This window comes from Rhizopus delemar, genomic scaffold (assembly GCF_000149305.1).
Source record: "Rhizopus delemar RA 99-880 supercont3.45 genomic scaffold, whole genome shotgun sequence".
Classification (NCBI taxonomy): Eukaryota; Fungi; Mucoromycota; class Mucoromycetes; order Mucorales; family Rhizopodaceae; genus Rhizopus; species Rhizopus delemar.
Genome location: NW_027137871.1, coordinates 832 through 12590, shown reverse-complemented (window position 1 = coordinate 12590; position 11759 = coordinate 832). Strand labels below are relative to the sequence as shown.

Here is an 11759-nt window from a genome sequence, read left to right as displayed (position 1 = left end):
TAAAGTTACAATGTCTTTTGTTTTCTATTTTTGGCAATGTTACAATTCGTTCTTTATTGTAACGAGAATGATGAAGACATCTATAAAATTTTGGACGGTGTAACACAATGCAGCAAACTTTGGCAGCATTCGACTTTTCTCTCTCCAATTAGTTTAAATCCAGGAACATACAAACAAATACGTATGAATACAGATAAATCCAGAAAAATATAAAAAAATATAGAATATCCATAAAATCATCAAAAACAGCATATAATCAGAAAAACCAAAAACATATAAATAACTTCAATATTTCTTATACTTTACCTACTTACTTTTGTTCTTACTTACTTTTGTTTCTACATAAACTTGTTTCTACTTACTTCATATTACTTTTTGATTATTAAAAATAAATATCATTCGAAGTAAATCTCTTTTATTTTTCTTTTATTTTACTTAACATCAAGAACATGAAGTCCCTTGAAGCATATACACTTCATTGTAATTCCCTTTTATATTATCTTTTTATTTTACTTTACTCAAAACAGTTTGATCTGTTTTAATCGTAAGATTAAATAAAAAAATTAAACAAAAAAACAATAGCAGCAATATAAAATTAAAATCCTTCTTTATTGCAGATTTCTTTATATTGCAAAAGAGCCCCGTTTAATGGATAAAAAGTTGGCATCTATTTATATTCTTTGTGAGCGTAGATATAAAAGATATAGACTCGGCAACGATGTCGTGCTGAAGAACCAATGATTAAGCTAAAGCTTGTCGATGTTCTAATATATGCATCTGAAGTTGAACAATAGAAATAATAACCAGTCAATTAACTTTGATCTAATTACTTTTGGGGTTGACAATTGATTAGACTCGCTAGGATGACAAATACTGATCTTATTGTTCTAAATTTGGAAAAGTGTGGAATTGTTCAATCATAGTTTAATCTTTGTGTATCGTTATTTATTTTAATACAACTGATATCTTATAGAAAATAACTATGTTTACAACAACTTTAACTCAAGTCTTATTTTTTTATTCTTTTCATCAACTTTATTCTATTTCAAAACTGTAAACTCTTACTAGCCATTGAAGGAAGCAAAATTACAATATGTAATAAACGAAGATAAAAAGAAATAAAAAAGCACCAAAACGATAATTGCTTTGAGATGTTGTATAATGGTTTAAGTAGTAAAAGAAAAGGTAAAAACAAAGATCAAGAAACAGTTTGGGTACTTTTTGAGACTGATCTTTATTTCAGTTTTAGTTAAAGTAAAAATTATTCTAATTGAAGGCAGGTATTTATATCTTATTGAGTGAGTGGCTTGATATCTTCTATTGTGATCGTTCTTCTAATATTCAGGTACTTTAGCAAGTGTTATCTATGTGATATTTGAGGTTTTATAATATAAAAAGTACTAAGTCAATCAACAAATATAAAAATAAGTGAGACTCAAAGTAGATTGTCCTTTATTCAAGTTAAAAATATGAGGGTATTTATACTTTTCTAATCACGGCTAAATATTAATATTTACAGTATATGACTATTGATTATTAATCGATATTAGACAATGAGTTATTTATATGATTGGCATAGTTTAACATCTTCTTATCAAGAAGTAATTATTAATCCTGATCCAAGAACTTATTAGAATATTCTGGAGTGGATCGGGATTTTATTTGAAGTGGCGTAATACAATGTCCGATATTCCTAATTTGGAGGACCATTGTTCGTAGTAACTTACATTATTACTTTATTACATGTGTAAATACCACAATCTATAATTATGATTATGAAAACTTTTCATTTGTTCTTTTGTATGTCTGTCATAGATTATCTTTTATTCTGGGAATTCCTCACTGAATTGAATAACGTTATTTTACGCGTTATTTCAATTATGTGAAAGATTAGCAATATTCCTGACATTGGATTGGATTTGGTTATTTTAGTTGATACTTCTTCTTATCAAAGAACTCTCATGAATACAATACATATTCTAAAAGAACATGTTTAATTGGAATTGGTTGTATGATCTTATTTAAATAAACTTGTATTTTATTTTATTTTAATTATGATCTTGTATTAAGACTTATATTTATTAATGTCAACTACAATCAGTTACTGTTCTACAACAAAATCAATTGGTTCTTTCTTGATGTTTCATTCTGGATTGGGGCATTGTCATCATATCTTGTTCCATGGAATCTTATCTTGTATAATTATATTATAAATCGTTGTTCTAAGCTACTAGTGTTGCATTTATAAATAGTCATCCATGGAATCGTTGTTTAAGACGGCACTTGTATTTTGTTCCTGAATGGTTATTGGGTTTGAGTAAACTCGGTTACTAAATAAGTACAGAAAGACTGAAACCTAATAATGGAGACAACAGGAGCTATTAAGGCACCAATCGGATTATCGATAGGATTATTTCTCAATCATTCGTTTAGATCAATAAAGTTACCATGCAAGAAAAACAATATTCTATTCTGACATACAGTAGGTCAAAAAAATGCTGCAAGGAATCCATTTTTCTCGGTTTTTGTAGCGCACATCCTGTTACAATGGTACAAACTGCCTCTGTTCCCACATAGTAAATTTCCTACATGTCGTGAAAATTTTGAAAGAGTTTAAGCCCTATTGGATAAGTATTGAAGGAAGTAAGGAGCGCGCAATTTGAAAATTTGAAAAAATGAAAATTTTCACAGAACAAACTTATTTATTAATATTTAGTTGGTCCTCCTTTTCTATTAATAATCTCTTGAGTTCTTTCCGAAATGTTATCCACATGATTTTCGCGAAGTTATTTATTGAAGTCAACTCATATTTCATCAACTCGTTCCCAAAGCATATCCGTATTCTTTGCTCTACGTTCGTAATATTTGAGCTTCAACTTCAATGGATGCCGTACGTGCTCGATTGAATTTAAGTCCGGGCTCTGAGCTGGCCAATCGTTAATATAGCTCTCTTGGTTACTACATAACTAGGCCATTGTGAATTATGCCTTGTGCTTTGGGTCCTTGTCATGCTAAAAGTAAATGTTGGACCAGTCGAAATTTTAGTACTTCATAGTATCACGAAACGTAGTGTTCAAAATATGCTGGTAAACACCCGAGTACAAGTTTCCATCGCAAATGTAGCAAGCATATCCTGGTCCTTCAGAGGTTATACAACACCAGGACATCAATTTTCTAGCTTCATGCTGGATTACAAAATCCAGGTCATGATGTTGAAAAAGGTCACTTGGCCTTTTCCGATAGTGATCACCACCATCAAAGCCCTATACGTTGATCTTGGTTTCATTAAAGTAAACGATTTGTTGTCAGTCAACCATTGCCAAATCCTGATGCTCCTTGTTCCATTTTAACTGATGCTACGTATGCACTTTTGTCTGAAATGGCTCCTTTTTTTCTATCAGAAAATGGAACTCCATTGATTTCAGTGTTATACAGTGGGTGGAAAAATGGTTCCAATGTTTTTGATTTGCAACTTTAAAGCTTTATATCTTTAGAACTACAAATGGTAACGGCTCACAAAAACATGCATTTTGTAGCGCATTTACAGCTAATATTACTGAAAAAAAATTTTGCTTGTATTGTTACACAATCGGGAAAAAATTAAGATTAAATACAAAAACCAACATTGGAACCATTTTTCCACTACAACTGTAGATAAGTTTACAGTGACCCACAAAATTGTCCCAATGTTTCGTGATTTTCTCTTCTAGAGCATGTAGAACCATAGTTATTAAGCTAATGTACACCTTGTTGTATATCATTCGATAGCCAAAGTCATGTAGAGCTATATAATGTTATGCAAAGACAGATTAAAGCAGCGCTGACGGGGACAGAAGAGTTAAAAAACAAGCGGTGCATTGGGACAATTTTGTGGCACTTTTGAAAAAAAACGAAAAGCGATGAAATATCGACCTACAAGTTGTACAGATGTACCAAACTGTTTACAAATGCACATCGTATGACTCTAAGTTGATCTTTACTCATTGCTGAAGCTTTAATCTCCTACTAATTTATTACTCGCCCATTATATCTCAACATGAAACAAGTCTCTCAAGATACACTCGTTCAAGCAATTTCTTTACTTAAACAAGGTAAGTCGGTTCGGGAAGTGGAAGGTGTTACTGGCCTAAGTAAGAGTACTGTTGGGAGACTCCGAAAAACCCATTGCGTTGGACTTGGAAAGCCAAAAGCTGGTCGGCCCAAGGTGCTATCTGCGGCTGATGAGCGTTATTGTGTGCGCCAAGTGACCAAAACCCGCATGTCTAGTGCAACAAAGGTGGCTAAGGAGCTAGAAAAAGACACCGGAAGAAAAGTAAGTGCTAAAACCGTGCGCAGAACCCTTCGCAAGGCCGGCCTTGGTGCTATTGAGAAGCCAAAGAAGCCTTTGCTTAGTGCTAAAAACATCCGGAAGAGGCTTACTTGGTGTATGGCTCACAAGGATTGGACAATAGATGATTGGAAACGTGTTGTTTGGTCGGATGAGACAAAAATCAACAGATTCAACTCGGATGGACGGACCTGGACTTGGATTCGATCCGGAGAAAGCCTGAAATCGCATCATGTGAAGATGACTGTAAAACACGGTAGAGGTAATATCATGCTGTGGAGTACCATTACTTATGCTGGAGTTGGTTGGATGTGCAAAATCGATGGTAACATGGATAAAACATTGTACAAAGAGATTTTGGAGGATGAACTGGAGCGAACAATTGAGTATGGAACCAATAAGCTAGGGACTAAAAAGACATCAAGTGATCTTCCAGCATGACAATGATCCCAAACATACGTCTAAATTAGTAAAACAATACCTTAAAGAGCAATCCTACAACATCCTGGAGTGGCCTGCACAGTCCCCTCTTAAATCCAATTGAAAATATGTGGTCATTGTTAAAGAGAAGGCTGAATAATTATGAAACAGCACCAAAAGGCATGAATGAATTATACGAACGAGTAACTGAAGTTTGGTATGACTTAATGAAGCCGGAAGAGTGTCAAAAGGTTATAGAAACACTGCCTAAGAGTATAAAACAATGTATCAAGAACAAAGGACGTTGGACTGACTATTAATGTCAGATAAATAAACCATTTTGTTTTTTTTTCAAAAGTGCCACAAAATTGTCCCAATGCACCGCTAGTTTTTTCACCCCTCTATCTCCGTTGGCGCTGTCTTAATCTGAATTCGCGTCACGTCTTTTGCTTCTACATGACTTTGGCTATTGAATGATGTACAACAAGGTGTACATTAGCTTAATAACTATGGTTCTACATGCTCTAGAAGAGAAAATCACGAAACATTGGGACAATTTTGTGGGTCACTGTATTTGTTAATTGGTGGAGCTTCCACCGGAGTTTTTTGGCTAATTATGAGTCATAGTATTCCGACTATCGCCGAAAAAGCCTATTTGACTTATAAAATTAATTTATCCCTGGTCAAACATTTTTTTTTCCTTTTCTTTCTTTATATATCAAAGCTTTAAGGTACCACTACACATATGGTTCGCGCTCTCTCTAAAAACAAGCAAGAAAACATCAAATCGTTGGTTTTACAGAACAAGCCATATTCAGTGATAATGGAACGTATTCCAAACTTAAAAAAATCCACCTTAAGCAGATATGCCAACAAGTTTTCTCCTGGTAGAGTAACAGCAAACCCTGGTAGAAAGGCTGTTTTAAGTGTTACCACCAAGTCTTATATACGTAAGCAGATTATTAATGGTACCCTCAAGACTGCGAAGGCTGTTCATAAGTATCTAGTATGCACTGGCCACACTATCAGTTACTCGGGCACCATTAAGGTTATGAAAAGCATGAACTTCCATGCTAAAATAAAGGTAAAAAAGCCTTTATTGACTAAGGTTCAGAAAGCAAGACGACTAGCATGGGCGGAAGAGCACAAAAACTGGACAAGCGATGACTGGAGACGTATGGTATTCAGTGACGAAACAAAAGTTAATGTTTACGGCTCAGATGGTTGCAAGTACTATTGGAGTCGACCTGATGATAAACTTCAACCCCATCATCTCGACTTAACAGTTAAAGGAGGGGGTGGTAGCATTATGGTATGGGGTTGTATTACCTATGACGGACCTGGTTATGCATGCTGGATTAGTGAAGGCACAATGAAGGCTTCTGATTACGTCGGAATACTTGGTACAACCCTTATGGACAGCCTTGAGTACTATGGTTACCATCCTCAAGACATCTATTTTCAGCAGGATAGCGGTCCTAAACATACGTCTAAGCTAGCTAAGCAATGGTTCAAGGACAACAACTTCAAGTGTGATCATACCTTCAACTGGCCTTCACAAAGTCCAGATCTAAACCCAATAGAGCACATCTGGCACCACCTTAAGCTCAAGTTAAGTGCCTATGATACTAGGGCAAAAGGTGTGCATGAATTATGGAATCGCGTTAAAAAGAATGGTCTACTTTTACAGCAGAAGACTGTAGGAGATACATAGATAGTATGCCAGATCGTTGTAGGGCTGTAATTGCTGCGAAAGGCGGTCATACAAGATATTAATAAAATAATGCACATAGTGGAAAAATGGTTCCAATGTTGGTTTTTGTATTTAATCTTAATTTTTTCCCGATTGTGTAACAGTACAAGCAAAATTTTTTTTCAGTAATATTAGCTGTAATTGCGCTACAAAATGCATGTTTTTGTGAGCCGTTATCATTTGTAGTTCCAAAGATATAAAGCTTTAAAGTTGCAAATCAAAAACATTGGAACCATTTTTCCACCCACTGTAGGTAGACATAATAAAATAATAAATTATGCTATAAACCAAACATCTCCAACACTAGCATAGTTGAATCATAAAGATCTGACGATGAATTATATCATAAAGAGTAATGAATGTCTTGCATATATAATACCAACTTGTTATAGTAATGAGTCTTTGCATAATCTCTTTTATGATCCAATGTATTAAGTTGCATTGAGACTATGTATGTCAGAATAGAATATTGTTTTTCTTGCATGGTAACTTTATTGATCTAAACGAATGATTGAGAAATAATCCTATCGATAATCCGATTGGTGCCTTAATAGCTCCTGTTGTCTCCATTATTAGGTTTCAGTCTTTCTGTACTTATTTAGTAACCGAGTTTACTCAAACCCAATAACCATTCAGGAACAAAATACAAGTGCCGTCTTAAACAACGATTCCATGGATGACTATTTATAAATGCAACACTAGTAGCTTAGAACAACGATTTATAATATAATTATACAAGATAAGATTCCATGGAACAAGATATGATGACAATGCCCCAATCCAGAATGAAACATCAAGAAAGAACCAATTGATTTAAATCAATCGTCCCCATGAATTATTATTCAAAAGAATATAAATATTCCACCTAAATCCTGATTGAAAAAAGGATAACTTTTAACTTGGATATAATCAAGAATAAAAAGTATCTCAAAGTAATTATCGTTTTGGTGCTTTTTTATTTCTTTTTATCTTCGTCTATTACATTCAGTACGTTAATTTCTGACTGGTATGAGATATCGTAGCCAAATCCAACTGGCTCCCGGTATACCTCTTTGGAAGTCTTTAGAACCCTTTGCATGACTTTTCTTTTGATTAACCGCTTCGTCACTTTGGAGACTACTGCAGGTCTATCACCTGTGCTCACTGTCCTACTTGAAAACAACGTTATAAAGTATCTACTAAAAGTTGATTCATGTAATCCAGTCTCCTTAGCAATATCATACATTGATGTGGATCCGGTTAATGTCTGTTTGAGATCGTTTACTTTCTCCTCTGACAGTGATTTATGCATGCAATTGACGAGAGGCTAAAAACGAGAAATAATTTAAATAAGGGAATATAAAATTTAAAATAAAGGAATTGTAAGCACTCTTAAATACAGATAGCATTCTAATCATGTCAAGAATGTGAAAAATTATGATAGCAACCGGTTGGGTCGTATTAAAATTCGTCATTTAAAACATATGTGAACAAGTAAAAAATGTCGGATGTTCATAATACTACCTTTAGCAGTATCAAATTCCACCAATAACCATTGCCCATATCCGAAAATTGGCGAATAAATGCCCTTTCTATTGTGGCACAAACAGTCAAAGTTTGAGATAGTTTGGTGCAGTATCCATGGACAACCAGCTGTAAAGCATGAATTTTACAATTCCTTGCAGCATTTTTTTGACCTACTGTACAAGGGCTTGTACACACCTGAACGTACTCGAGGTCATGCTGGTAGAAAGACTACTATAAGCTCAACAACAAAGAATTACCTGAAGAGAGAGCTTGTAAATGGTTCACTTAAGACTGCAAAGGGCGTATGGTCATATTTAAACAGTATTGGTCATAAGATAGGCTATTTTGATACAGTAAAAATGCTTCACAGTATGGGTTTCAATGCCCAAATTAAGAAAAAAAGCCTCTCCTCAAAAAATGTCACATGGAAGCTAGACTAAAATGGGCTAACGCTCACAAAGATTGAACAGAAGATGACTGGAGACGTATGGTGTTTTCTGATGAGACCAAGTTTAATGTTTGGGGTTCAGATTGTTGTAAGTACTTTTGGAAAAGACCCGGTGACAAATTGCAGCCTCATCATCTTGACCTTACGGTCAAAGGAAGAGCTGGCAGTGTGATGCTTTGGGGTTGTATGACGTGGGATGGTCCTGGATATGCCTGCGCAATTGAGGATGGTACTATGAAAGCATCAGATTATGTTCATATCCTGTCAACTACACTGATGGACAGTCTGAAGTACTATGGTTACCAACAGAAATCTATTTATTTTCAACAAGACAACGATCCTAAGCACACATCAAAGCTTGCTCATGCTTGGTTTAAGGAAAATGGGTTTAAAGAAGAGCATACTTTCAATTGGCCTGCTCAAAGTCCCGACTTGAATCCTATAGAGCATCTCTGGCACCATTTAAAGTTGAGGCTGAGCTTATACAGTGGGTGAACTAATTGTCCCAGTGTTTAAACTTTTTTTACTTTCGACTCCATAGCTCAACCAATTCTTAGGGTATGCAGCTAGTTCTATGCTCATTAGAAAGGACTCAGTCCGTGCTACATTATATTAAGCACTCAGTGTTCGGAGGTTACACAGTCTGAGTTTATCAGCAATAGAAAAAAACCACCGCACTGGGACAATTTTTCCGCTACCCGCTTATTTTGCAATCCATTCCAAACATCGCTTTCTTATCAATCATAAATCACCGGAATTTGCATATCAACCTTATTTATGACAATCTATGACTCATACCTTTAATGTAAAGTATAAATAGCCGTACGTTGTCAGTTTTTTTTTACAATATTTTTTGTCTCTTTCTATACTGTACTTTCTCAACTTTATCTTGCCTCAAATGACTCGTACTATCAGCAAATCTGCTCAAAATCAAATCCAATTGCTCTTGGCTAGTAACATGACATATGAACAAGTTATGGAACGCATTCCCGGATTGAGAAAATCCACTTTAGATAGGTATATCAACTAGTTCTTTTCAAACAGAATGAAGGCAGCCCCTGGTCGAAGAGCAACTATTGGTGAAACTACCAAGTCATACATCCGTAGACAAGTAATAAAGAGTGAATTCAAGACAGCCAAAGCAGTACATCAATATCTGAATGGTTTGGGGTATACTATTGGTTATTCTGCAGCCTTGAAGCTTCTTAAAAGTATGAACTTCAGAGCTAAAATTAAAGCCAAGAAGCCTTTGCTTAGTAAGCAGCACAAGGAACGACGTTTAGCATGAGCAATGGCTCACAAAGCCTGGACAACCGATGATTGGAGGCGTATGGTGCTTAGTGATGAGACGAAGGCAATGTTTTCGGGTCAGACGGTTGCAAATATTACTGGAGTCGACCAGACTATGCATTGCAGCCTTATCACTTAGACCTTACAGTAAAAGGTGGCCAAGGAAGTGTCATGGTACGGGGTTGTATCACTTACGATGGATTTGGGTATGCTTGTTGGATACATGATGGGACTATGAAAGCTGTAGATTATGTAAATATCTTAGAAACTACCCTTATGGACAGCTTAAAGTACTATGGATACAATCCTGAGGATATCTATTTTTAACAAGATAAGGATCCTAAGCACACTTCAAAGCTTGCTAAGCAATGGTTTGTGGATAATAACTTCAACAGTGATCATACCTATAGCTGACCAGCCCAATTTCCCGATTTAAACCCTATTGAACACGTATGGCATCACCTTAAACTCAAGCTGAGTGTATATGACACTAAGGCTAAAGGTGTACATGAGTTATGGGAAAGAATTGAAAAAGAATGGAATACTTTTGCAGTGGACGAGTGTAGACGATATATAGATAGCATACCTGACCGTTGCAAAGCAGTTATTAAAGCTAAAGGGGGACATACCCGCTATTAAATAAAATTTATGTTCAAACGGAAAAATTGTCCCAGTGCGGTGGTTTTTTTCTATTGCTGATAAACTCAGACTGTGTAACCTCCGAACACTGAGTGCTTAATATAATGTAGCACGGACTGAGTCCTTTCTAATGAGCATAGAACTAGCTGCATACCCTAAGAATTGGTTGAGCTATGGAGTCGAAAGTAAAAAAAGTTGAAACACTGGGACAATTAGTCCACCCACTGTAAGTACAACAGAAGGTACTTTTATGCTTTAACAGGAAAGAAGCTTCTGTGCATTAGTTTGCCTGGAACATGGAATTAAGCGAGAATTGAACTAAGGTTGCAACACTTTTTTCACCTACTGTATATGATTGACTGTGATTTACAGTAGGTCACAAAACTGCTGCAAGGAATTGCAAAATTCAGGTTTTACAGCTGGTTGTCCATGGGTACTGCACCAAACTATCTCAAACCTTGACTGTTTGTACCTCAATAGAAAGTGCATTTATTTGTCGATTATCGGATATGGGCAATGGTTATTGGTGGAATTTGAGATCGCTAAAGGTAGTATTATGAACATCCGACATTTTTTACTTGTTCACATATGTTTTAAATGACGAATTTTAATACGACCCAACCGGTTGCTATCATAATTTTTCACATTCTTGACATGATTAGAATGCTATCTGTATTTAAGAGTGCTTACAATTCCTTTATTTTAAATTTTATATTCCCTTATTTAAATTATTTCTCTTTTTTACCCTATCGTCAATCGCATGCCTAAACGGCTGTCAGAGGAGAAAATAAACGATCACAAACAGGCATTAACCGCACCCACATCAATGTATGATCTTTCCAAGGAGCCTGGATTACATTAATCAACTGTTAGTAGATACTCTAGACTGATTTATCCAAGAATAAAAAGGAACAAGAGAGGACGAGACTCGATAAAGAGATTGTTTTATTTAATAAGAAAATTGTACTCTATTTATACTTTTCATACACGGATAATATTTCATGTCATGGATTAATAATTAATGAGTATGATATAGCTGATGACAAATAGATAAGGGTTACGTGTTCTTCTATTGTTATATTTGTCATAGAATACTCGTATATGATTGACTGCGGCTGACTGTGATTTAGTTCCTGGATTTAATATAGTTTAACCGTGCAATTACGCAGCATCTTATCATGTAGCTTATTAATACTGTTTTCGTATCGAGTTATGAATGATGGATACATCATAGACGGCTGTTTTCAAGTAGGACAGTAAACACAGGTGGTAGACCTACAGTAGTCTCCAAAGTGACGAAGCGGTTAATCAAAAGAAAAGTCATGGAATGGGGTTCTAAAGGCTTCTAAAGAGGTGTACCAGGAGCTGGTTGGATT

General features: G+C 35.3%; 5 protein-coding genes across 5 annotated transcripts; all 5 read left to right on the top strand.

Moving 5' to 3' along the window:
- Positions 1–2547: 2547 nt before the first annotated feature.
- On the top strand, positions 2548–3350 carry RO3G_17364 (uncharacterized protein; the record flags this gene model as incomplete). Its single annotated transcript, XM_067671948.1, has 3 exons — positions 2548–2576; positions 2717–2890; positions 3056–3350. 3 exons carry the CDS (start codon positions 2548–2550, stop codon positions 3348–3350), a joined length of 498 nt encoding a protein of 165 aa, XP_067528049.1.
- Positions 3351–4258: 908 nt separating this feature from the next.
- Positions 4259–4768, top strand: RO3G_17363 (uncharacterized protein; the record flags this gene model as incomplete). The annotated part of the gene is made up of 2 exons (XM_067671947.1): positions 4259–4312; positions 4349–4768. The coding sequence occupies 2 exons, from the start codon at positions 4259–4261 to the stop codon at positions 4766–4768; spliced, it is 474 nt and encodes a 157-aa protein (XP_067528048.1).
- Positions 4769–5492: 724 nt separating this feature from the next.
- Positions 5493–6461, top strand: RO3G_17362 (uncharacterized protein; the record flags this gene model as incomplete). The annotated part of the gene is made up of 1 exon (XM_067671946.1): positions 5493–6461. The coding sequence occupies one exon, from the start codon at positions 5493–5495 to the stop codon at positions 6459–6461; it is 969 nt and encodes a 322-aa protein (XP_067528047.1).
- A 2032-nt stretch (positions 6462–8493) lies between these two features.
- RO3G_17361 (uncharacterized protein) lies at positions 8494–8949 on the top strand (the record flags this gene model as incomplete). Its single annotated transcript, XM_067671945.1, has 1 exon — positions 8494–8949. The coding sequence occupies one exon, from the start codon at positions 8494–8496 to the stop codon at positions 8947–8949; it is 456 nt and encodes a 151-aa protein (XP_067528046.1).
- Positions 8950–9499: 550 nt separating this feature from the next.
- Positions 9500–9742, top strand: RO3G_17360 (transposase; the record flags this gene model as incomplete). Its single annotated transcript, XM_067671944.1, has 1 exon — positions 9500–9742. The coding sequence occupies one exon, from the start codon at positions 9500–9502 to the stop codon at positions 9740–9742; it is 243 nt and encodes an 80-aa protein (XP_067528045.1).
- Between the last annotated feature and the right edge of the window lie 2017 nt (positions 9743–11759).